The sequence below is a fragment of the Megascapheus bottae genome, chromosome 10, assembly GCF_031878675.1.
Source record: "Megascapheus bottae isolate mThoBot1 chromosome 10, mThoBot2.hap1, whole genome shotgun sequence".
NCBI lineage: Eukaryota > Metazoa > Chordata > Mammalia > Rodentia > Geomyidae > Megascapheus > Megascapheus bottae.
In genome coordinates, this window is record NC_143518.1 from 34,274,500 (window position 1) to 34,301,271 (window position 26,772).

The 26,772-nt window shown below is 42.9% G+C and overlaps 1 protein-coding gene across 2 annotated transcripts; it reads right to left on the reverse strand.

The window, feature by feature from the left end:
- Positions 1 to 698: 698 nt before the first annotated feature.
- On the reverse strand, positions 699 to 18,452 carry LOC150057892 (low affinity immunoglobulin gamma Fc region receptor II-like). Of its 2 annotated transcripts, XM_090340605.1 has the most exons (8): positions 18,265 to 18,452; positions 9,677 to 9,697; positions 8,456 to 8,710; positions 6,980 to 7,234; positions 6,197 to 6,319; positions 3,742 to 3,798; positions 1,314 to 1,351; positions 699 to 1,207 (listed from the first exon to the last, which is right to left on the reverse strand). In XM_090340605.1, the coding sequence occupies exons 1-8, from the start codon at positions 18,293 to 18,295 to the stop codon at positions 1,121 to 1,123; spliced, it is 867 nt and encodes a 288-aa protein (XP_090196731.1). In that variant the 5' UTR covers positions 18,296 to 18,452; the 3' UTR covers positions 699 to 1,120. The 2 variants fall into 2 exon arrangements, with proteins under 2 accessions (XP_090196731.1, XP_090196732.1); XM_090340606.1 differs by lacking the exon at positions 3,742 to 3,798.
- Between the last annotated feature and the right edge of the window lie 8,320 nt (positions 18,453 to 26,772).

The window sequence follows — 26,772 nt, forward strand, 5'->3', positions numbered from 1 at the left end:
AAACATAGAAAAAAGCCAGAAGTGGTGCTGAGGCTCAAGGGGTAGAGCTCTAGCCTTGAGAAAGTCCAAGGACAGTGCTCAGACCCTGAGCTCAAGCCCAGGACTGGCAAAAAAAAAAAAAAATCAGAAGTTGAGCTGTGGCTCAAGTGATAAGAGTGCTAATCTTGAGCACAAAAGTTCAGGGACAACACCCAGGCTGAGTTCAAGCCCCAGGATCTGTACAAGAAGAAGAAAGAAAAAGAAAGAGAGGCGGGGAAGAAAGGAGGGAAGGAAGGAAGGAAGGAAGGAAGGAAGGAAGGAAGGAAGGAAGGAGAAAGGAAGGAAGAAAGAAAGAAAGAAAGAAAGAAAGAAAGAAAGAAAGAAAGAAAGAAGGAGGGAAATAAAGAAAGGAAGGAAGGAAAAGGAAAGGAAGAAATGAATACCAGATCATGGAAGAAAAATGTTCAGTTTGAACATCTGACTCTCCAAATCTCCATCTCTCCTCTTCCCCACCTCTATCATTACTACCGTCCCTCGACAGTTTTCACCGACCAAAACAAACCCCTAAGAGCTTGGTCTACACTCCAACTAATGCAGTCCTCATCTGCTCAACAGAAAGTTGTTTTTGTATTGTTTTATGATAAAAGTAATATATGATCTTCATAGAAAAACAAGAAAGAAAATGAAACATCACCAATCATTCTATCATCCTGAAATAATCACTTTGACCATGTTGGTTTATTGTTAGTCTAATTGTATTTTTCTGAGATAATACATACTTAAATAATGGTTCTCAAGCAACTTGGGACAGACATATTTCCACATTGCTACAACCTCTCAATAACAATAATTTCATGAGTTTTATTAGTGGTGTGGATTTGTAACAAGATTTCCTTGGTGTCGGATGTAGGCAAAGGCTGAAGCAATCAGGCAGTCAACTGTCAGGACCATATTGTCTCTTGGTTTCAGGTTTCACTTAGGCCACTCTGAAAGTTCTTTTCCTTTAGAACTGCAGCATCCACTTGACTACTCCCAGGACAATTGATGGCAGAAGACATTTGACTTTCAACTTACTGATTGTCTTAGACACACACGTACAGAGAGAAAGAGGTTGGGGGGAGAGGGAGAGGGAGAGAAAAAACTAATTTTGGTTCTCATAATCAGGCTCTGTTCCTTCTTCTGGCACTTCCGGGTGCTTGAGGAGTGAATAGGTGATGGCATTCTCACTCTAAAGAGGGCAGAGATGTGCAATGAGATCCACAGAGAGACACTGGGATATACCATGCAGGGAAGGAAGAGGAAGAGAGGAGAAAGGGCTGGGTAAAATCACTCACCTCCTTTTTGGCAGCTTCATCATAATCAGGCAGATTGACTGGAGACAAAAAGAAAAAAGAATGAGCATCTTCCAAAGCACTGCTAGAGAAGAGGACTCAACTTGTGCTGCTGTGGTGGCTGGGAAAACAAAGCTCAAAGCATACCTGCAGTAAAGACTGCCCAGCCCAACGATGGCCTACAGGCTAAGTGCTAAGGCAATATAGTTCCATCCTCTAAGCTAGCCACCTCAGACCTAGCTTTTCCCATTGATCACATTGGAAAATAAAAAACAAACCAGTCATTTGTGCCACACTCACTCATTTCAGACATGAGCTGAGCCTTCCCAGAAGCAAACCAGGCCTATTTGGGGATCTGAGGTATGGGAACCCGGGTGGGAGGTGCAGTGTCAGAATGAAATAAAGTCTAGATTTGTGCCACAGATTCCAGGAAGAGAAGACCAATAGTCATTGTCACATGGACCAAATATAAATCCTTAGAACTCTGTAGAATCAGATTCTCCATGGTATGAAAATGAAAGAAATAGTGAGGAAAGAGGAGCCTGTGAAATCAAAGATGGAAGATAAAGTCAGAAAGAACAGAAAAGAGAAGATAAAAGGGAAGGGAGAAAAGAAAAGGGAAGGAGGAGAGGGGAAAGTGGGAAGAGAGGAGGTGAAAGAAAAGGAGAGAAGAGAAGGTTGAGGAGGGGGAGAAAAGTGAAGAGAGAAGAGGGAAACAGTATCTTCTCTCAAAAAAAATCCAAAACACACCAAATGTCTTCATGTTTTTGCCATAAATTCACTTTGCCAGTATGAAAAGCAGTCTCAGTATCTGTAAATCAGCATTTCTTCAAAAGTCAAGGAAAACATCTGAGACAATGCCTCTGGTCTCTTCCCTCTCTCTGGACACAAAGAGCCCCTATTTATTAGCATGTCCCAAATTTGTCAACACATCATACTCAGAATTCCCCTTCTATTACACTCCTCAACAATCCTAGCAATTCTCTATGCCTTTCTGGAAACCACTGGGTCTTGTGCCTCATTGCATAAATGCCTTATGAAACAAATGGTTACTTTTATGCCAGTGTGGACAGACCACACCGGTTCTGTGCCAGGTCCAGTTATGTTTGAACTTATTCTACATCTGGTTTGATCCCAGGTGCAAACCCAGCTCCATATCCCCATATGGCCTGACCAAGGTACACAGACCTTGCTCAAAATGCAGCTAGGTAAATAATACATTTTTGCTAAAGCTCTCAAATCTGTTGGCCTGGCTCTGAGTCATACTCCAGCCATCTGAGATAGAATTTTAAGGACCTTACTTTGCCGCTTGTATCTTCCATAGAAGCCACAAAGAAAACATCAGTTTCCGTTGGGCTAAATTTACAGTCAGGAGATTGCCTGGACTACTGTTGTCCCCTTTATATAATTCCACTTGTGAGTACTGGTAGTGTTGGGAGGTGGTGGAATCATTAAGTGGCAGGGATTTAAGTGGTCACTGGCTCTCAAAATGTCACATTTATAAGGGCTCAGAAGTTTTATAGATCTAGGCACTGGTATCTTATGCTTATAATCCTAACTACTCAGGAAGCTGAGGTCTGAGGATTGTGATGGGAAGCCAGCTGGGGCAGACATAAATCCAAGAGACTCTTATCTTCAGTTAACTGGCAAAAAGTTGAAACTGCACAGTGGCTCAGAGTTAAAGCACTAGTCTTGAGACTGAGGTTCTCAGTTCAAATCTAGTATAGTCACACACACACACACACACACACACACACACACACACACACAGCTGAGAAACAGATTCCTCAACAAATCCAGGTCCTCAGTTCAAATCTAGTATAGTCACACACACACACACACACACACACACACACACACACACACACACAGAGCGAGAGAGCTGAGAAACAGATTCCTCAACAAATCCAGGTCCTCAGTTCAAATCTAGTATAGTCACACACACACACACACACACACACACACACACACACACACACAGAGCGAGAGAGCTGAGAAACAGATTCCTCAACAAACCCAGCAGTTTTCCCAGGCTTCCTCCTTCTTTCTCAGGCTCCAACTTCTTAATAACTTCAATCTCACAATTTCTAACTTCTGTCCTTTGCTAGTTCTGCTAAATATCTACAGAAAGATCCAAATATATCTGATTTTAAACTCAGCAAATCTCCCAGATTCCTAGAAATGTCTGTCCCAGAAATTTGGATGCAGCCTTCGCCTCTCTAGCTGGAACCAGTGTTCCTTCTTCTCATCTCTTCAGGCTCAGGAGTTAGACTCAGAACTGACCAAGTGCTTTGAGCCCCTGCCTTCCTCCCTCTGCCCCCTCCCTCTCCTGTGCTCCAGCAGAATGCACACAAGCTGCTTCTTGTTGGCTCCAATCTATCAGCAGCTGTAGGTGGGGCAGCACAGCACCCCCAGAAGCTACTGTACTTACCTGGTTCCTCAGGGAGGGTCTCTCCCATTCCCCTGTCCTCAGGATTTCCTGAGAGAACTGTGAGGGGCACATAGGAGGTTAATAGGGTTATGGCTTGGGCCTGACTCCTCCAGGACAAAGTATGGAGGGGCAGGATTGAATTCCAACGAGCAGATCCTCTACTCCCAAAGATATTTCTCTCCTCTCCATTTCCCAACTCCCTCTCCCAGAAACCACTCTAGCCAGTGAAAGGGCTGGTCCAAAATCACAAGACAGCTATCCGTGGAACTTCTAGGACAGTCAGAAAGTCCACTCCATTTCTTAGGTTGCTCTGCCTTCTAAAAGTGTAACATCTTTTCTCTTGGTATCCCAATGCCTCGGTCTTTATTATCAATAACTGAGTTCCTACATCTAAACCAATTGCAATGTATAGGTGCCAGTGGCTCACAACTGTAAACCCTAACTACTCAGGAGGCTGATATATTAGGATCATGGCTCAAAAACATCCTAGATAGGAAATTCTGAGACTCTTATCTTCAATTAACTACCCAAAAGTCAGAAGTGAAGCTATGGCTCAAGTGGTAGAAAGCTAGTTTTGATTAAAAAAAAAAAAGCAGCTCAGGGACAGCATACAGGCCCCTGATTTCAAACCCCATACACACACACACACACACACACACACACACACACACACACACCAAAAAAAGAAAGAAAGGAAGATAGGAAGGAAGGAAGGAAGGAAAAAAGGAAGGGAGGGAAGAAGGAAGGAAAAGAATCTCTCTTTCTCAATGGCCATCTCTTTTCTCTCCCTTAATCCCTATCCTATCCATACATTTCTCATTTCCATGCCTGGACTCTTGCACCTCAGCCTTCTTTGCCTAGTTAATGGCTACCACGTCCACAATGACAACAGTTTGAATTTGTGGGCTGGTTGCTATTTACTAGGGACTGTGTAAGAATTTCAGCCCCATTCATTGTCATAACAACCCTGGAATGTGGCCCCATTTTCCAGGTGAGGAAACTAGGGCACAGAGAGGTTGAGGTATTTACCAAGGTCATATAGCTTGGTGAGCTGTGAACTGAGATTTGAATCCAGGAAGTCTGGATCTACATGTGTTCCAATCACTGCACTATCCGCCTTCCCCATGAAACTTTCTCTATGTAGCCTAGGTCAGACTGGGTACCCTTTTTTGTCTCTAGAGTATCCCCGAAAGGCCCATGCGTAAGACACTTGGTCACCAGGGTGGTAGAGTTGGAAGGTTGTGCAATCTTAAATGACAGGGTCCAGCTGAGATTTGTTCTTGAAGGGAACTGTTGGGACTTCTGTTACTTCCTTGTTCTCTTTGATTCTTGTCATAAGATGAGCAATTTTGCCTGGAACTCTGCTGCTACCGTTATATGCTGTCTTGTCAGAAATCCATAGAAACAGGGCCAACCAATTAAAAACAGAGCTTCCATAAGCCTAGCCAGACGTGGTGGCTCATACCCGCAATCCTAACTACTCAGGAGGCTGAGATCTGAGGATGAAGGTTCAAAGACAGACCGGGCACAAAAGGACCTGAGACTCTTATCTCCAATTAATCTAGAAAATGGGAAGTGGGGCTTGGCTCAAGGGTAGGGCGATAGCCTTGAGCTGAAGAGCTCAGGGACAGTGCCAAGTTCAAGCCCCATGACCCACCAAAAAAAAAAAAAAAAAAAAGAATGAAAGAAGAACTTCCATAAGCCTTTTCTCTTTACAAGCTGATTATCTAAGCTATTTTGTTATGTCAGAAAACTGACTAGTACAATTGGGTTATGAAGCCTCTATCATAGCCTTTCATTTCTCTACCATTGCTTGTACCCCATATTACAATTATATGTTCTTCTTTCTTTTCTCTCTTGTGAGACAGGAACTTAGACTTGGTAACTGATACTTAGATCATTGGCACCACCTCCAATCCCTTAAGAGTTGGTTATTCCTTTTTTCTTTCCTCTCTCTCTCTCTCTCTCTCTCTCTCTCTCTCTCTCTCTCTCTCTCTGTCTCTCTCTCTCTCTCTCTGCCAGTTCTGGGGCTTGAATTCAGGGCTTGAGCACGGTCCTGTCCGTCAGCATTCCTTAAGGCTAGTGCTCTACACTTGAGCCACAGCACCACTTCTAGCTTTTTCTGTGTATGTGGTACCAAGAAATTGAATCTGGGTCTTTGTGCATGCCAGGCCAGTACTCTACCACTAGGTCAAACTCCCAGGCCCTCCTTTTTCTTTTTCTTAAACGTCTCTCTTTCTAACACTGCTGAGCAGAAACTAGACTCATTAATCTTGCTATCACCTCCAGTGTCTAGCACAGTGCTTGTTAGTTGAAGCCTTATTGAATGGTTAATAAGTGAGGGACGGAGCTAAATCAAATGTTAAATATTCTGCAGCCCAAAGATAAAGTTTCTAGCAAATCTGAGGCTAGGGCCTTAGCCAAATAGGAATGAATAACAAAATGAGTCACAAACCTGCTTTCTGCTTTCGCTTGAAGTAGTTCAAGATTACCATGGCAACAATAATGGTCACTAAAACAATCCCTGTGGTCACAGCCACAAATGGCATCACCATGGAAGAGTCACTTAACCGGGGCCCTACAGAAGACATATATGAGGATGGGTATTATTCTGTCTCACCTCCACTACCCTACCTGCTCTAATGCCCTATTGCTTGTCACCTGCAGCTACTCTGTATCTGGGTCTCTCCCAAATGTGGTACTCATTTCATCCTGCAGCAGCATCCATTCATCATCCGTTTCTGTGGCTGAATTTATGCTTCTCCCCTAACCAAATGTCTCCACCAAGTCAATGACTTCACACGGATGGGTGTGTGGGAACAGAGGAGTGATGCTCTAGTAAGACTAAAACCTCCTATAGCTTGAGGCATTAGTACTGTCCACAATATGCTAGACCTTTCTGATCGAACATAAGAAGTGAGACATACACATAAGACAGACAAGGCAAGCCTCAACTCTTAGGACGATCCAGAACCGGAGGGAACCCTCTGTGCCAATGAGGAAGCTCTGCTTTACTCCTGTGCTTCCTAGGAGACCTGCATTTTGAAGTGAACAACAGCCTGTGCATCCATCACTTGAAAACTGAGTGATCAGAGCTCTGACCCCTACTACTGCCCCCTGCTCAATACTTGACAAGGCCTCCAAAACTCCCTTCTTCACTCCAGTCCCACTGTTGCTGTGGTGGTATTTCTCATATCCTATTCCTCATTTGTTCTTCATCTGGACATAATTTACATACTTTGCACAGTGATGACCACAGACTTGGATACATGGGGCATCTTTCCTATATTTCCTTTGCAGTTGTAATGACCACTGTGACTAAGATTGGCATTCGGGATGGAGAAGTTGCTGCTGTAATGGGAAAACTTCTTGGATGTTCCATTCTGATAGAATGTGATCTTGTTCAGAAAGGTGTTCTTCAAGCTGTGGCACCTCAGCACAATGGTGTCACCCTCCTGGAACACCAGTTGAGGGGTCTGAAGCAGCAGCCAATCTGAAACACAAGAAAGGAGCAGAGAACCCTCAAAGTCTTGGCTCAGCTCCAAGACCCCAGCCATCCTGATGTGCAGAGATGGAGTTCAAGCTTGGAACCAAACAGTTTAAACCTCTAAGACTGACTCCGCTCATTTATGAGCTCTGAAATCATGGGAAAGGACTTTCACATTGTCTGGTTGTCAGCCGACTCATCTGTGAAGGTGGTTACGTTAAGACTGTGCATCTACAATAGCTCCTGGCACACGGTAGGTTCAGGACACCCTCATCTTCTCTTTCCACTCCTGGGAAGAGACAGCTGCAGCCCCATCCTGTGAAGAAGGGCACAAGAGCCCCTGACATACAGTCCTCTGACTGAGGGGACCTGCAAAGATGTATGTTGGGAAGGTTTGAACCTCCAACAAATGTTGGTTTTCTTGATGAATATCCACAGTCAGAAATAAGTCATGAGCTTGCTGTATACTTTAGAAGGAAATCTGAGGGGAGGGGAGTAAGTGAAGAGTTACCACGTACTTATCATACTCACACGATAACTCTTCTTTAGGGAGAGTCTACTTTTTTTGCCAGGATCTTTGTAAAATTACCGATGCATTCAGCAAACATTTATAAAGCCCTGCCTCATCTCAGGTGATGCAAATACAGAGATGGAGGTGGCACAATTTTCAACTCTAATTGCCTACAGGTGGTGGAAGAGAAAGAGCAGGACACCCAGCACTGAGTGTGGAGAAGGGACAGAAAAGTTAGGGAAATGTCACTTCTTCCCAGAACTCAGTGAGGCAGGCATGGATATCCCTGGTGAAGCAGAGGAGGAAACTGAGAGTGAAGAAGTACAGAAATCATCCTGTCTGTATGGCTGGCTGCTTACAGGATGAACTTCAGTTGTGGTCACTCTGTGTGTTTCGAATCTACACGAACTTGGAAAGGTTTCTGTGAAGTGCGGACTTCCTTTTCTCCCACATTCAGTGGCCTAACTGTGGCCTTAGAGCCCTCTTGCTCAATCAGTGCTGAGGCAAGAATAAACCATTCCCATGCACTGAGGAATTTCTGAGGAATTTGCACAGACTCACCCACCCCATCACCCGCACACATACTAAGCAGAGGGGCCAGTGAAGAAGGAATTGCAGGAGGAAAAGCATTTCTAGCACCTCAGGACAAGGCTTTCCAAACTTGTGCCTGACAGCACATTTGCCCCAGCTGGCCCCCCTGGCCTTCCTCTACTGACCGGCCAGCACATCCAGATGCACAGGGTCACTGAGGCTGGTGTGGCTCATCTGGCACCTGTAATCTCCGCTGTCATTTCTCTGGGCCTTAAAGTTGTAGCTGGGCTGGACCTGGTCTGGGATGGATTTCCCATTGTGGAACCATTGTGTGGAGTGGTTCCCAGGGCTGTGGGGCCCCTGGCAGGTTAGTGTCACTCTGTCTTCCTGGAGCACCTGGATCCATGGGGGCTCAAGTTTCACCACAGCCTTTGGGGGATCTGTTAAAAAACAGTCAGAAAGAGAAGACTATATGAGGAGAGAGAAACTCAAGACCCAAGAAAGCTAAGAATTCCTCACAAAGAAGCATTTATGTTCTCACTTGGGGCACTAAGAGGGGAACTAGGTCCAGAAAACTTTTTCAACTAAAGTGGATTTCTCTTCCTTATACACCCCACTACAAGGCCACAGGAAACTTCCAGGAGACACCTGATTCTTAGCAGGACAGGGAAGTGGTAAGCAAGGGGGAAATCGAAACTCACAGAACTACGTCTACCTTGACAACAAGTATGTCCTAACAGCTCAATGTCTTTCTCTCTTCTCTTCTCTTTGTCCCTTTCTGGACTCATTTGTAATCCAATGTGCTTGGTCACTAGTGGATAAACTCTCTCCAGAGTTAAGCAAGGATTACTGGGGGCATATGGTGGAAATGTCAGGCATGGGAGTTAGACATCAGGTTTCTGCATGTATCTAATGTCATTCTTTATCCCTTACAAAGGAGATGAGATGCCTGTCCTCACACCCAAACACACAGGAGTGTCTGTGGCCTCAGAAGGATAAGAAATAATGGAGAAAAGCTGATGAGCCAGTTCTGGGAGGGGGGAGAAGGGAGGGATGAAGAATGAATAAATGCAGAAGTGCTGGCCAAATTCACTTCACCAAAGCTGGGGATCTATATTTCTGTCAGAAGAGCAGATCTTGAATACCTCAGACCCATGCAAATGGTGGAGGATGTATCAGTCTATCCAGATTGCTATTTTATTATTATTATTATTATTATTATTATTATTATTATTATTATTATTACCTGCCTTCCTAGGAAGAAGAAAAGGGGCAGGGAATCTTCTGGAAACCATGACCCCTTGCTAGTACTGAGCTTCAATACTGGTGTGTTCACAGACCCTCCAGAGAGGACAATGGGAGAAGGAGAGAAGAGATGGAGGAAGGAGATGTGGGTACTTACTTACCAGGTGTGCCAGCCACCAGAGCTGAAAGAACAAAAGCAAAGATTAACCAGAGCCTGATCCTCATACTGAGACACCCTTGCCCATACCCACAGTGACCTTGCTCAGACCCCAGCTGTCACCCAACCACCATTCCCTGGGACTACCTGGATGCGATCACTTTCAAAAGTGCTCAGAATTCCATCCCATCAACAGAAGAAAATAAAATGGTATAAAACTCTCTTCCAGCCAGGCACCGGTGGCTCGCACCTTTAATCCTAGCTACTTAGGAGGCTGAGATCTGAGGATCGCAGTTCAAAGTCAGCACAGGAAGGAAAGTCCCTGAGACTCTTACCTCCAGTTAACCACTAGAAAACCAGAAATGGTGCTATAGCTTGAAGTGGTAGAATGCTAGCCTTGAGCAAAACAGCTCAGGGACAGTACTCAGGCCCTGAGATCAAGACCCACAACCAACAACAACAACAATAATAACAGAAAGAAAAAAAAACCTTCCACCTGTGTTGTGACACTTTCATTTGGCTTGACACCTTTGACTGCTTAAAATTAAAATGCTGGAAGCTAGGTGTAGTGACTCACACCTGTAATCCTAGCTACTCAGGAGGCTGAGATCTGAGGATCACGGTTCAAAGCCAGCCTGGGCACTAGATTCTTATTGCAAGTAACCACTAGAAAACCAGAAGTGGCACTGTTACTCAAGGGGTAGGGCAGAAGCCTTGAGCTGAAGAGCTCAGGAACAACTCCCAGGCCCAGGCATAGGGTGGTAGCCTTGAGCTGAAGAGCTCAGGGACAGTGCCTGGCCCATAATTCCAAGCCCTACAACCGACAAAAAAAAAATTTTTTTAATGCTGGACTGGGCAGTTTTGATGGGAAGATGGGTAAAAGGAACATTCTTGCATTGAAGTCCTTCAGAAAAAAACAAAAACAAAAAACCAGTCACTTGCACAATAGCAGCCAACAAAACAAAATTCTCATGTGTCCCAGATCTGTATATCCTTGGATAGATTGTCCTGAAAGCTTTAGAAAGTCTGGGAAAATTAAGTGTAAATGTACTCAGGTGAGAAGTCTCCTCTCAGTTTTGCTTCCTAATCTGAGATCATTACTGATCAAAAGAGAAAACTGTAACAGTGATTTGCTGGATATCTGTTGCTCACACCTGTAATTCTAGTTAGGAGTCTGAGATCTGAGGATCATAGTTCAAAGCCAGCCCAGGCAGGAAAGTCCATGAGGCCCTTAACCACTAGAAGACTGGAAGTGTCCTGTGGCTCTAAGTGGAAGACCAACAACAGCCTTGAGTAAAAGAGCTCAGGCCCTGAGTTCAAGACCCATGACTGACAAAAACAAACAAACAAAAAACAGTGATATATGATTTTGCCATGTACCTTGGATTGGAATTAGACCTAGAAAGAACCTGAAATCTACTGAGATATACTTTGAATTTTATAGCATTTTATGCATGTGAATAAGCCATCAGATATGTTTGCTCATTTGGTCTTCATAATTCTCTGCAGTTGGTAATACCTTCATTTTACCTTTCTTCAAAGGTACAGAGCCAAGGAGTTATTAAACTAATGAGAAAATGAAAGCACAGAGAAAATAATGTATAGCAGAATACTAGCAGAATGACTTTCTAATGTGCAACCTTTTTTTTCTCTTTTGCTTCTTTTCATTAAATTCTTATTTGGTTTAAAAAAAATGCTTGGGGGGATGGGGGGGAGGGTAATGAGTACCAAGACATGTGAAAGGGTATCAATGTATGTGAATTAATGCACCTTCTATCTGGCAAATATCATGTAACCCTTTTATTAATTACAATAAAAAATTTAAAAAAAAAATGCTGGACTGGGAATTTGGCCTAGTGCCTAGTGGTAGAGTGCTTGCCTAGCATGCACGAAGATTCAAGTTCAATTCTTCAGTACCACATGCATAGAAAAAGCCAGAAGGGGTAGTTTGGCTCAAGTGGTAGAGCTCTAGCCTTGAGAAAGCCCAAGGACATTACTCATGCCCTGAGTTCAAGCCCCAGGACTGGGGGGGGAAAAAAGGCAAATCTGATGGGAACAGAGGACTACAAAAGGACACCAAATCTGTGGTTTCCTGTGGAGGTAGAAAGAAAAGGAGCACTGAGTAAGGAAAAGGGCTTCCCAAGTAGAGGCGATGTGTGGAAGTGTGGGCAGGAACACAGACCAAGGGAAGCTGATTGGAAAGGTGAAGGTGTATGGGCACTATTCCTGAACAAAGAATCAAAGCACTTCCTCAGATAAGTTAGAGTCCAGTTTCTATGCTCCTGCTATATATGTTTATCTTTTGGTGGATTTTGTTATATTAGGGCAAAGAAAGTGTCGAAAGTCTCCTGAATCTGTGTAAATGTTCAGGAGCAAAAGTACAGCAGGACCAGATGCTGGTGGCTCACACTGTAATCCTAGCTACTCAGGAGGCTGAGATCTGAGGATGGCAGTTCAAAGCCAGCCCGGGCACTAAAGTCCGTGAGACTCTTGGCTCCAGTTAACCACTAGAAAACCAGAAGTGGTGTTGTGGTTCAAAAAAGAAAGAAAGAAAGAAAGAAAGAAAGAAAGAAAGAAAGAAAGAAAGAAAGAAAGAAAGAAAGAAAGAAAGAAGAAAGAAAGAGAAAGAAAGGAAAGAAAGAAAGAAAGAAAGAAAGAAAGAAAGAAAGAAAGAAAGAAAGAAAGAAGGGAAAGAAAGAAAGAAAGAAAGAAAGAAAGAAAGAAAGAAAGAAAGAAAGAAAGGAAGGAAGGAAGAAAGGAAGGAAGGAAGAGAAAGAAAGAAAGAAGGAAAGAAAGAAAGAAGGAAAAAAAGAAAGAAGGAAAGAAAGAAAAGGAAATTGAACAGGAACAAAAAAATGAGCAGGAGACACTGTGAAGAATGTTGATTTGGAAGGTTACAGAGCAAGATTCTAGTTGTGATACTACCACATCTCAATGGTACACTTAGGCAAATCATTCTGTCCTTTTGCAATCCAACTTTAACCAACAAAACTGCATCAACTTGCTATTGACAGCCCTAAAACAAAAGTCATAAGTCCCTGCGCTGGAGCCAACAGCCTAACAGCGTAGATAAATAAACATGCCAACTTACATAAAAGAGACAATCTTGGAGGTTCAGAAGAGAAAACAGTCCTAGAGTTCTGTGTTTGGTAAGATTTAGGACGGTAATGAGGGAAGCCAGTGGAGAAAATGTTCATCATGGAACTTCACAGTCCGGTAAGACTTTGGCAGAGTTGGAAGAGATATTCCATTGGAAGGGTGGCAAGTACTCAATATTCCCAGCAAACAGCAGCCCAGCGTCTTTCTGCTGATAGTTAACTTTGCTAAAGCATCTCCAATAATTAGGGACAAAACTGAAGGCTTCCTAAGGCCAAATGATGGGAACGCAGATGAGATAACAGAATTTAATTGAATGTTGATTCACCATTGCTAAGAGACCTTTCAGAAGCTGCTTAACTTCTCTGCTTCCATTTTCTTGACTGTAAATAAGATGACAGCAAGGCCCACTTCTTGTGGTTGGAGGAAGGAATAAGGAAAATGCTCTACATCAACAGTTTTGTTCTATATGACACATAATACATTTTTTTTTTGTTGGTTGTGGGGCTTGAACTCTGGGCCTGTGTGTTGTCGCAGAGCTCTTCAGCTCAAGGTTATCACCTACATCTTGAGCCACAGAGCCGCTTCCAGTTTTCTAGTAGTTAATTGGAGATAAGAGTCTCATTGACTTTAATGCCCAGGCTGGTTTTGAACTGTGATCATCAGATCTCAACCTCCTGAGTAGCTAGGAATTATACATTCTCAATAAATGTAGATTCTATGTCTGCTTGTTGGCCAGTGAATATTGGACGTTAATTGGGAGCCAATGGCTCACTCTTGTAATCCTAGCTACTCAGGAGGCTGTGATCTGAGGATCATTGTTGAAGCCAGCCAGGGCAAGAAAGGCCCCCTAGAACCCTCCTCTCCAATTAACCACTCAAAAATTGGAAGAGGAACTATGGCTCAAAGTGGTAGAGCAAGGGAGCTCTCACATGTTAGAGCAAGGAAGTTCAGGAACAATAACCAGGCCTTGAGTTCAAGGCCCATCATGTACAAAAAAAAAACAATAGTGGGAAGTCACTCAGGATGTTTTAACTAGACTGAAAGTGCTGTGTCAGAATAATTTGGAACAGGGGAAATGTCATAGATTAGTTAAGAACAAGATGACTACAGTAATTCTGAATGCATGTGAATGATATATCCAGCATCCAGCTGTGTCCTTCCTTGACCTGCTCATCTCCAATAAACTTACTTTCCTCCTTTCTTTCTTCTTTCCTTCCTTTCTTCCTTCTTTTCTTCCTCCTTCCTTATTTTCTCTCTTCCTTCCTTTCTTTGTTCTCTCTCTTCCTTCCTTTTTTCTTTCCTTTCTTCTTTCTCTTTCTTCCTTTCTTTCCTGGGGCTTGAACTCAGGGACTGGGCGCTGTCCCTGAGCTTTTTGTGCTCAAGCCTAACCCTCTACCACTGGAGCCACAACTCTACTTCCAACTAATTGGAAATGAGAATCTTACCAATTTTCCTGCCAGGGCTGGCCTCAAACCATAATCCTCAGATCTTGGATTCTTGTGTAGTTAGGATTACAGGTGTTAGCCACAGGCACCCAATTCCAATGGCTTTTCTTTTATACCACTTAAGTCATATGTTTCCATGTTTGTCATCACCAAAACCATACTAATGAAAGTCACAAAATCAAACATTCCATGTTCCAATCACAGCTTCCTCTTCTTCCCATTTCATCTGCTTACCCTCATTGGCCACTCATAAATTGACACTGTGTATCCCTAAGCTCACATTTCCCTTCAGCTCCCTATCTAGGTTAGAATCAATGATCTATTAAAACCATCGCATCACAAATCCCCTAAATTCTTTGCCCTCTCTCTCTACATCAAACGCATCTGTTTTCTCTGTGCCTTTTCTTAGTTCTTTGTATTAATAGGGAAAAGGTGCCTGCACTAATAAAAATATAAATATTATAAAGATCAGAACATTTGTAAGGGAAAGGTAATGAATTGAGTTTTTAATATACATGATTTCTGAGCTGGCAACTTGGAGCTGTTCAACCAGCAGGCAGACATTTGCAAGTATACAGAATGAGCAAAGAAATAGGTTTGGTGTTATTGACATAGACATAATAATAGTAAATAGCATGAGTATGTATGAATGGCAAGGGGACAGACAGCTCAGTGGGAAAGTGGGTGAATAAGAACAAGATAGGAGCTGGGAGTTTGGCTTAATGGTAGAGTGCTTACCTAGCATGCATGAAGACCAGGGTTCAATTCCTCAGTACCACATACATAGAAAAAGCTGAAAATGGTGCTGTGGCTCAAGTGGTAGAGCTCTAGCCTTAAGAAAGCCTAAGAGGCCAGGAGCTTGGCCTAGTGGTAGAGTGCTTGCCTAGCATGCACAAATACCCGGGTTCGATTCCTTGGTACCACATACTTAGAAAAAGCCAGAAGTGGTGCTGTGGCTCAAGTGGTAGAGTTCTAGCCTTGAGAAAAATCCAAGGATAATGCTCAGGCCCTGAGCTTAAGCCCAGGACTGGCAAAAAAAAAAAAAAAAAAAAAGCCTAACAAACAAGCCAGGTGCAGTGGCTTATGCCTGAAATCCTAGCTACTCAGGAGGCTGAGATCTGAGGATAAAGGTTCAAAGCCAGCCTGGGCACAAAAAGACCTGAGACTCTTATCTCCAGTTAACCTCTGGAAAATGGGAAGTGGGGTTTGGCTCTAGGGTAGGGTGGTAGCCTTGAGCTGAAGGGCTCAGGGATAGTGTCCAGGCAAAGTTCCATGACCCACCAAAAATAGATTAAAAAAGAAAGAAGAAAGCCCAAGGACATTGCCCAGGCTCTGAGTTCAAGCTCCAGGAAGAAAGAAAGAAGAAAGAAAGAAAGAAAGAAAGAAAGAAAGAAAGAAAGAAAGAAAGAAAGAAAGAAAGCAAGCAAGCAAGCCAGGCACCATAGCTCACACCTGTAATCCTAGCTATTCAGGAGGCTGAGATCTGAGGATCAAGGTTCAAAGCCAGCCCTGGGAACTAAAGTCCATGAGACTCTTATCGTGGTGCTGTGACTAAAGCGGTAGGGCAGTAGCCTTGAGCTGAAGAGTTCAGGGACGGCTCCCAGACCCAGAGTTCAAGCCCCAAGACAAACAAAAGAAAAGAAAGGGGCCGGGAGTTTGGACTAGTGATAGAGTGCTTGCCTAGCACACACAAAGACCCAGGCTCTATTCTTCAGTATCACATAAATAGAAAAAGCCAGAAGTGGAGCTGTGCCTCAAGTGGTAGAGCTCTAGCCTTGAGAAAACCCAACGATAGTTCAAGCCACAAGACTGGCAAAAAAAAAAAAAGAAAAAGAAAAGAAAGGACAGGATACAGAGGAAGACAATAAAAAAAACCAAGAATGAGATGAGGAAATGAGAGATATTACCAACCACGTACTCTTCTCACACTTAACAAATAGTAGTAAGAGCTAATTATTTCCCCTCAGTGTCATCATTGTAAAGGAAACAATGATCTTTGTGTTTAGGTTGAAGAAAGTGTCTACTGTATACCCTGATAAATTCTCAAGTTCTAGCACAGTGCCTAGCACATGGCGATTACATAAGGTTTAAAACATAGCAGAATATACAGAATAAAGACACTTTGCTAAAATATATTTTGAATAAACAGAAGCAGACACGTTAAAAACAAAGCACAGCATATGCCCTGCCTGATTATAAAGATCCACTGAAAATGTAATTGAGAATGTGATTAGAAGGATAGAACTGGAGTTTCATCAGTAGGCAGTGGACTTGTTCCAGAAGCATTTGTGAAGTGCAGTGACTTAATTACAGCTCTACTTGAAAACACCCTAGCTTTTGTGTGTACAATGGAGGATGAGAGTCAGGAGCAAGCAAGACAATCAGAGGCAGACATTAGTGGCTCATGCCTATAATCCAAGCTACCCAGGAAGCAAAGATCTGAAGATCTTAGTTCATAGTCAACCCACTAGAAAAGTACATGAGACTACACCTCCCATTAAACAACAAAATGACAGACTGGAAACGAGGCTCAAGTAGTGCAAATAAGCAAGAGCACAAGGTCCTGAGTTCAAGCCCTGTTACCAGCACCAAAAAAATGAAAGAAGGAAAGAAGGAAGGAAGGAAGGAAGGAAGGAAGGAAGGAAGGAAGGAAGGAAGGGTACAATCAGAGCTGGAGTCATGGGTCAAGCAGTAGAGCTCCATCCAGACTGCCTAGCAAATGTAAGGTCCTGAACTCAAACTACAGTACCACCAAAAAGAAAAAGAAAAAAAAATGTAGTAAAATTAAACCAAGCAGTGAAGGTCTAAACATAGAAGCCTGGAGCGGGGGAGGAATGGGGCAGATCCCTGGAGATTTAGCAAAAGGCAGTCTTACTCAAGAGTCTTGCCCAAATGACTGTCACAGTGGTAGTGCTACTGGCATCCACAGAGAAGTTCATCACATTTGAGGGATGAGCCTCTCCACATGAAAATCCACTTCACCCTTGATTCTACTTCAACCCACGCATAGAGAAATCCTCCCACTCCTTCCCTCTGCCTGTAGTAACGCCGTGTCACTCCAACATTAAGGGAAAAGGTTTCCTAGAGCTTTTATTCCTTGCTTTGAGAAGTAAGCTGAATGTCCCAGGAATTGAGCTTGAAAAGACAATCCTGGTAGTAAGGATTTCCTATTGAGCTTCCCCCAGTCCCTTCCAACCATCTATTCTCCATCTTGGTCTGAAGACCCTGCCTCTGTCATTAGTTAGACCCATGACCCAGCCCCCATTTGTCTATGCAGTGAATGGGGGTGGAATGGATCTAATGAGTGATGTCAATTGATGGCTACAGAATTGTCCAGGTATGTGAATTCTCTGAGCCTCACTCCTTAGAGGATCCAGAACCCTCTTGTTTCTACCAAGACGAATCTCCTTTTATTTAAAGCTGCTGCATGGTGGTTTAAGAAGACACGGGGCGGGGAGTTTGGCCTAGTGGTTAAAGTGCTTGCCTAGCTTGCATGAAGACCCGGGTTCGATTCCTCGGTACCACATACATAGAAAAAAGCCAGAAGTGGTGCTGAGGCTCAAGTGGTAGAGCTCTAGCCTTGAGAAAGTCCAAGGACAGTGCTCAGGCCCTGAGCTCAAGCCCAGGACTGGCAAAAAAAAAAAAAAAGAAGACACGGAGAATGGTGAATGCCACCCCCTTAAGTCCATCTTTGTCTGGGGCAGAAGTAGCTATCTTACCTAAAAGTATGCCCATGTGAGTCATAAATTCAAAGGGAAGCATTCTGGCTACTTGTCACTCAATCAGATCTATAGATTTTCCTCTGAGCAGGTTTTGATGTGGGGCGGGGGGAGAGGGCCGAGTATTGACTGTCTGAATACCCAGCCAAAGGAAATAAAACCAACCAATTCTACCAACCTTGTGTTTTGATGGCTGGCAGTAGTCGAACCATCTGCCCACCTCTTATCATTTTCCCAACATGCTTCCCAAGTGACCCTCATCCTCACCCAAGTTGAGCCCCAGTCCAGTTCTCCCTGCCCCTGCCTCCCTCCCGGGGGCCCCGACTCACCTAGGAATAACATAGCTGTCCACAGTAGCATGTGGCCTCAAATCTGCAAGGGCTTGCCTCAGCCCAGTCACTCTCAATGGCAAGGAGAGATGGAAATGCTGACGTTCACCCCGAAGCAAGCGATCACCAGATGCTCACAGGCACAGGCTTCTGTCCAGACTTGGCAGATTCTACACAGAGGACAAACAAAATCGAGAGTCCAAATGAGGAAGTGAAAAGAAAAGGTCTGTTTAATCATAGGCTCCTCCCTTTCCACCCTCTTTCCTTTCATCATGTTCCTGCCTAGAAAATTTAGGACGTCCCAAGATCTATCGGGCTCAGCTCAAATCATAGAAATTTTAGACACTGGGAAGCAACTTTCCTCTTCTTCTTTTGGCCTAAACCTCTGGGAGAAAGAGAGAATGATCACCTTGGCTCAGCTCAGTAATTCTCATCTCCATCTCCATCCCCCTAAGAAAACAAACAAAAAAGAAAGATGATGGGAAGTGGTAGACGGGCAATCTTCTGGCACATCCACCTCTCTATTTCTCTCTCTCCCTCTCCCTCCCCCCACTCTCATATGCAGGTACTAGAGCTTGAACTCAAGTCTCTCTCTCTCTCTCCCTCATGCAGGTACTAGGGTTTGAACTCATGTGTCTTGCTCCGTGTGTGTGTGTGTGTGTGTGTGTGTGTGTGTGTGTCCTCCCCCTCTTCCTCTCTCTCTCTCTCTCTCTCTCTCTCTCTCTCTCTCTCTCTCTCTCTCTCTCTCTCTCTCTCTCTCTCTCTCTCTCTCATGCAGGTATTAGGGCTTGAACTCAGGGCTCGGGCACTGTCCCTTAGCTTTTTCACTCAAGACTGGTGTGCTACCATTCAACCCACACCTCTACTTCTGTTTCTTGTTGGAGGTTAATTGGAAATAAGAGTCTACAGGTTCTCGGATCTCAGATTCCTGGGTAGTTAGGATTACAAGCGTAAGCCACCATGCCTGGTTATTACTTCTTTTATTTGGAAACCTAGTCACTGGAATCTGACTCCTCCTGAAATTGAGCAAAAGAGCTTGAAACTATCCAGTCAGGACAGTTCCTTGTTATCACAATCTCCAACATCTATGTGGAACAAAAGCAAGGGGCGCCCCAGCAACAGTGAAGTGACCAAATTCATCCTCCTTATTCCCCTCTATTTATTGTTTGATTCATTCATTCATTTAATAAGTATCTCAAATAAGTAGGCATGGTATCTGCTTCTTATATGGACATTGCTCTTACCACCATGGCCTGATGAAAAGCAGGAGCTCTGGGACAGCCCTTGCCTCTGTTTTTTACGTATCAGTGCTACCCTCCATGGTGAAAACACAACATGTCCGCAGATATTAGCAAATGTTCTCCCAGAGGGGTAGGAAGGATTGACCCTGATTGCGAATCACTGTCCATGAGGTTTGTTTTGAACTATATATAAAATAACATAGATGGAAGTAGAGGTGTGGGTCAAGTGGTGGAACACTAGCCAAGTGAGGGAGCTAGAGATCCTGAGTTTAAAAAGTGCTAACAAGGGCTAGGAGTTTGGCCTAGTGGTAGAGTGCTTGCCTAGCATATGTGAAGACCTGGGTTCGATTCCTTGGTACCACATACAGAGAGAAAACCAGAAATGGTGCTGTGTTGTGGCTCAAGTGGTAGAGCATACAAGTTATGAGAAAACCCAAGGACAGTGCTTAGACCCTGGGTTCAAGCCCCACGGCTGGCAAAAAAAAATAAAAAGTTCTAACAACGTGCCTGCTGTAACCTAGGCATCCCGTAAATGCCTTGGATTTGGTTTTTGTTTTTTTTTTTCTCACCCTCTATCATCATCCACATCAGCCTCACCATCCCCAGAACAAAAGACATTCCAGGGTCTGTTTTGGATCCTCTCTCAAGACCTCTTTTCCAAGTACCCTTTCAGGAAGCAAGCTGTAATGTTCAAGGAAATGACACTGTAAGCCTTCTTACACTCTGTGGTCCCCAGAAACTTTCAGCAACTCAGGCTTCTACTACTGATACCATCCTAACAACCACAAGCCCCTCCCAGCTCTTGTCTGGTTGTCTAGTTTTTACCAATAATAAGAGAGCGATAGACTCACATCAAAACTTTTAAACTGGATGCCAATTAGCGCATGCCTGTAATTCTCGCTACTCAGCAGTCTGAAATCTGAGGACCATAGTTTGAAGCCAGCATAGGCAGGAGAGTCCTTGAGACTCCTAGCTCCAATTAACCAGCAAAAAGCTGCAGGTGGAAGTTGGGCGCGGAGGCTCACACCAGTAATCCTAGCTACTCAGGAGGCTGAGATCTGAGGATCAAGGTTCAAAGCCAGCCCGGGCACAAAAGGACCTGAGACTTTTATCTCCAATTAACCTCTAGAAAATGGGAAGTGGGGCTTGGCTCAAGGGTAGGGTGGTAGCCTTGAGCTAAAGAGTTCAGGGCCGGGACAGATGTTTGGTCTAGTGGTAGAGTGCTTGCCTAGCATGCACGAACATGCACCAAGACCCAGGTTTGATTCCTCAGTACCACATACATAGAAAAAAGCCAGAAGTACCACATACATAGAAAAAAGCCAGAAGTGGTGCTGAGGCTCAAGTGGTAGAGCTCTAGCCTTGACAAAGTCCAATAACAGTGCTCAGGCCCTTAGCTCAAGCCCAGGACTGGCAGAAAAAAAAAAAGAAAGAGTTCAGGGACAACACCCAGACCCAGGGGTAGGGCGGTAGCCTTGAGCTGAAGAGCTCTGGGACAGCACCCAGGCCAAGTTTAAGCCCCATTACACAACAAAAACAAACAAATAAGAAAAGCTGCAGGTGGAGCTATGACTCAAGTGGTAGAATGCTAGCCTTGCATAGAAAAAGATAAGCAAGCAGAGACAGTGCCCTAGTTCACACACACACACACACTTTTAAAATATCACTAGAAATGAAAGCATAAGGACAATATATAGTTAACACACTGAGAAATAAAAAATTACTAGTAAATATGTCAGTACATGAATGGAAGAAGCCCTGGATAGATCTTTTTTTCTTTTCCTTTTTTTGTTGTCATGGGGCTTAAACTCTGGGCCTGGGCCTGGGCACTGTCCTTGAGCTTTTCAACTCAAGGCTACCACCCTATCCCTGGGCCTGGATATTGTCCCAAGTTCTTCAGCTCAAGGCTACTGCCTTACCTACACCTTAAGCCAGAGCACCATTTCCAGTTTTCTAATGCCGAGCTGATTTTGAGCCGTAATCAGATCACAACCTCCCAAGTAGCTAAGATTACAGGTGTGAGCCACCACTCCCAGCTTTGATCTTTTAATATTTACCACAATCCCAGAAGATAAGTATCATCAGCTTCTTTACATATAAACAGCTTCTGAGAGGTTAAATTGTTTTGTCAAAGGCTAGATGGTTAGGAAGTGGTTGAGTCAGAATATGAAAGTAGCTCTGTCTGGTGTTAGATTTCCTTTTTCTTTCTTTTTTTTTTTGTGCCTGTCCTGGGCTTGAACTCAGGGCCTGAGCACTGTCCTTGGACTTTCTCAAGACTAGAACTCTACCACTTGAGCCTCAGCACCGCTTCTGGCTTTTTCTGTGTATATGGTACCAAGGAATCGGGTCTTTGTGAATGCTAGGCAAGCTCCTTAGTGTGGCTTCTTAAGCTGTGTGGGAACCACCTATGCACCTGTTCAAGTTACAGATGCATTGAACCATTGTGTGGTCCTCAGGCCTGGGAATGGCTTGATGGGGCCAGTTGTGCCAGCTGTGGGCAGTCTCATTTGTTTATATCATACGTGGTTTTCTCTGACAGCCCCAGTGGGAAAATGGTCAGGAAGCAGTGCTCACTGCACATGTTACTTTCCTGAATCATCTCACACCCAGACACCATTATCAGTCTTTGTACTGAGATGAAAGAACCAGACAGTATCTCCTCACAGCTGGGAGGGCACAAAACACAAGGAGATGTTTCTAAAACAAAATCATTACTGATATGGACATATATGATTGAAAATTGAACTATGCTAATCAGAAAGGAACAGCTTGATAAAATAATAAAAAATAATAATAAATGATAGCAGAGAGCTGGAGGAGTACAAGACAATGCTGGCTGTAAGAATCTGGTGACAGATTCTTGTGTGGCACTATGTTTCGACATTTATATGATGCATGAGCATAAGCTGGTTTTCCTCTGTTCAGAAGTGTTGAGAAAATGCTCTAACCCTACAGTTTGTTCAAGTACCCCTTAAAAAATATGATTGTACCATAGAAAACTTGCATAGAAAGCAAGATGAAGTAGAAGCACAACAGGATATGCTGAAATTTTGGATACTGCAGGAACGGAACTATTTGCAGTGGTGAGGGATTTGTATATGAAAAACAGACAAGCCTCTGCTTATATTTATTCAACACAGCTCAAGGGATAGGCACCCCCTCCCTTTGGGATGAGGTAGAAAGTGAACCAACCTGATACCAGAGCAGCTGAGACTATAAGAGAACCCCAATCAGCCTACAGTGGCCTACCAGTTTCTGGGCCCCACTTTCTTGTCTTATACCAAGATGTCTGTACGCTCCCTGTCCTCCTTCTCTTCTCCTTGCCTGGGAAGCAAGGGAGCAGAGCTCTGAAGGCATAAGGCAGGAGTCCTGGATGGCCCCTTGTACCAACCTGCCAATAGCTAAGAAACTTTCCCCAATATTCCTGGCACCTCACTCTTTCCAATAAATTTTGCCTCTGTGCCTACCATTCACAATTCTTTATTTGAAAGAAAAAGAAAGGACCTAAGACAGTATCATCTTGCTGGCTTCCAACCATAAATTTTTAGAGTAGCTAGCATGACAAACATGAGCCACTAGTCTTCTTTTTAAAGCTCTGTTGCCTTGGCTGTTAAATGCTGAATGCATTAGTAGTTATCTTTGTAAAGTTGTTATGAAGATTAAGTGTAACAAAAGCCATATCCTAAGTGACTGTTGTCCTTAATGTACTGTTATCGCTCATCTCTTTTGCTGTCCCTTGGTTATCTCATATTGTTACAATATTTCGCCTTGTTATCTGATATATCCTATATATGCTTAATTGGTTATTTGAAATTGGATAGGGAAGGGGGGAAATCAAGATGGGGGGTGGAGGGAGGGGAGGGGAATGGGGACCATGACATGAGAAAGGGTATCAATGTGTGTAAAGTAATGCACCTTCTATTTGGTGAATATAATGTAACCCTTCTATTAATTACAATAAAAATATATTTTAAAAAGATGAAATGTAGATAAATAATTTTTAATGGAACTTACAATGGGTGCTTCAAAGTATGTTTTATGCCATTTTACAAATTTAAAAGCTTGATGAAGGCCACCTAAATTTTCCTGTCTTTGAAATCTAACTTCTTGACTTATCCAGCATTTATAAAGTATAAGCCCAGTAAAAGTCCCATATATTATCCCTGCTGTTCTTCAATGTGAACAGTGGAATTGCTGACTTTAGAAAGATCAAGAAGACTCTGATGTTGATTTTATTTAATCCTCCCAGTGTTTTTTCTTTCTCTTAAAGGAAGTCTACTTCCAGAATTGAGTTCCTTTAATCAAGATGGTTTTACAAGTTTAAAAGTAAAATTTGAGATACTGTAATAGACTAAGGAGTTGTTTGTTTTATTGAAAATAGTGTTTTGCTAATATATTTCAGTTTAGACATAAGCATTTAAAGCTGCATATAGCTTGGCATTAGCAGCATTCTGCTAGAGTTGTCAGTGTTAAACAGCTTATTTGGTTTTTGTTCTTTAAATCCCTTTTTAAAGTTTAATTTAGGATAGATATATACAGATGTGTTCTAGACAGTGTATTTTGCTGTATGTTCTTATTTGTAGATTGTCTATTGATTTTGAGTAATGCCCAACCGATGTGACAAAACATTTATTGTCTTACCATAAAGCCTTGATGATCAACAGAGGAAAAGCAGATATTGTAAAACTTTTTGTGAACTTAAAAAAATACAAAATAAAGCAACCAAGTTTAAATAAAAAAAAATTTAAATGTAGAACTCCTTGAATAAAGTCTTATTCCAAACCTGCTAGATAAATTGTTTTGTATCATTATTACTAATATTAATATCATATTATATAATGCTATCATATATTATATTCTATATAATATTACATCATTGATTAATATTATTAATAATAATATTATTAAAGACTAGAAAAGTCTATTTGGAGGCTTCTAGTAAGGACTAGTGTTTATAGACACTCTTGGGCAAGGACAGATAAATGTTATAAATTCACATGATTCAAACTCTAGACACTCAGATTGCAGCCACTTGATTTGGAATACATTTTTCCCTATACTTTTCTTGGCTAGACTTGTTTCTCTTCCTCTTAATACCTCGGCTACCCTTTCAAAGGATCTTTGTGATTACTTTTTCTATCCTGTCTCAGATTCCCTGGGACAGCCACTTCCCTGTAACGTGGACTACCCCAGACATTATAAGCAGCCACTGATTCCAGAGGAAGAAATCTGGGGAGGAAGGAAACCATCTTGGGGGTGGGGGGGAGGAAGGAGGAAGAATGGTTGCATTAAAGTAACTTAGGTTGAGGAATTCAACTAGATCCAAGCTACAGCCTTCACCTGGTTAGCCTGGAAAGTTCTTCAAGGAACTCATTCGTTTATGTTGTCATCTCTAACCACCTTTTAGAAATGCAAACGCCTCGTACTTTATGGATCAGTAGCCCCAGAATGTAAATTTGCTAGCCTTTTTTCTTCAGAACAGCAGCTAAGTGAAGAGATGGATGAGAAAAGAGAGTTAATATGGAGGGAGGGATGGTCTGAGGAAACTAAGTCTGATCGTAAGAGTGAGAGACTTGGACAACAAAGGGACACTCATGTCTAGAGATTCAAGTTATGATAGGAACGATGGGCCTGCTGCCGGTGCTCCTCCTGGAATCCCAGCTACTCAGGAGGCTGAAACTGGAGGACCGCGATGGGAAGCTAGCCTGGAAAGTCCAGGCTGGAATCTTATCTCTAATTAACCACTAAAAAACTGGAAGTACAGCTGAGGCTCAAGTGGTAGAGTACTAGCCTAGATCACAAAGATTCAGGGACAGTATCCAGGTCTTGAGTTCAAGCCCTGCAACTGGGGTACACACACACACACACACACACACACACACACACACACACACACACACACAAGGTTTTAGTTTTAATGAACTGTAGCTTATCAATTATTTTTCCTAGAGTGTACCTCTATGTGTTACATGTAAAAATGTATCATTATGCCTGTTTTTTTATGTTATCTCCTAGTAGTCATATAGCTTTGTATTTTTATGTCCAATCTATGACACAATTTGAGTTAATTTTTGTGAAAGTATAACCAGTGCTTAGATTCATTTTCCTACATATAAATGTCCAGTTGTTCTAGTTTTTGTTTTGTTTTGTTTTCTGATGCCAGTTCCGGTGCTTGAACTCAGGGCCTGGGTATTCCCTCTGAGCTTTTTTTTTTTTTTTTGTGAATCATGGGGCTTAAACTAGGCCCTGAGCTAGTTCCTGAGCTCTTCAGCTCAAGGCTACCTACCTACCTTTGAGCCAAGCCCCACTTCCCTTTTTCTTGAGGTTAATTGGAGATAAGAGTCTCAGGTTCTCTTGTGCCCAGACTGGCTTTGAACTTTGATCCTCAGATGTCAGCCTTCTGAGTAGCTAGGACTACAGGCATGAGCCACCTCTGGCTCCCTGAGCTTTTTGTTTAAGGCTAGAGCTCCACCACTTGAGCCACAAAACTCTGTTTCCGGCCTTTTTTTTTTTGGGGGGGGGGATGTACTTGGAGATAAGAATAAGAGTCTCACAAACTTTCCCGTCTGGGCTGGCTTCAGCTATGAACCTCAGGTCTCAGCGTCCTAGGTAACAAGGGTTACAAGCCTCTGGCGCCTGCTATCCTTCTGGGGTTCTTTGTTGTTGTTGTTTTGTTTTAAATTGCCATCTATCTTTTCTCCATTGTATTGTTTTCTTCTTTGTCAAAAATCAGTTGACAATGGCTACATGAGGTTATATCTGTGCTTTCTGTTCTGTTCCATAGATTTCTCTTTTTGTTTTGCCAATAATTGTATCCTATTTAAGAAGTCTTCCTGGATAGGGAAGGGGGGAAAACAAGATGAAAGGGGAGGTGGGGGAAGAGAAATGGGGACCATGACATGAGAAAGGATATCAATGAATGTGAAGTAATGCACTTTCTATCTGGTGAATATAATGTAACCCTTCTACTGATTACAATAAAATATATATACACACACACACACACACACACACACACACACACACACACACACACACACACACATATATATATATATATATATATATATATATATATATATATATATATATATATGAAGTCTTCCTGGGGGGCTGAGGAAATAGCTCAGTGGTAGAGCATTTACCTAGCAATATGAAAAGGCCATGGGTCACATCCTCAGCACCACTATATGTGTGTGTACATATATATACATATATCTGTGTGTGTAAGAGTGTGTGTGTGTGTGTGTGTGTGTGTGTGTGTGTG

What these genes read in the sequence shown, in the direction of transcription:
- LOC150057892 (XM_090340605.1), bottom strand. Translation starts at nt 18,295, where the DNA reads ATGCTACTGTGGACAGCTATGTTATTCCTAG. An exon ending in GACAGCTATGTTATTCCTAG is followed by an intron (nt 9,698 to 18,264) that starts GTGAGTCGGGGC and finishes TTGTTCTTTCAG; the next exon opens with CTCTGGTGGCTGGCACACCT. An exon ending in TGTGGTCATCACTGTGCAAA is followed by an intron (nt 6,320 to 6,979) that starts GTATGTAAATTA and finishes TGTCTTCTGTAG; the next exon opens with GGCCCCGGTTAAGTGACTCT.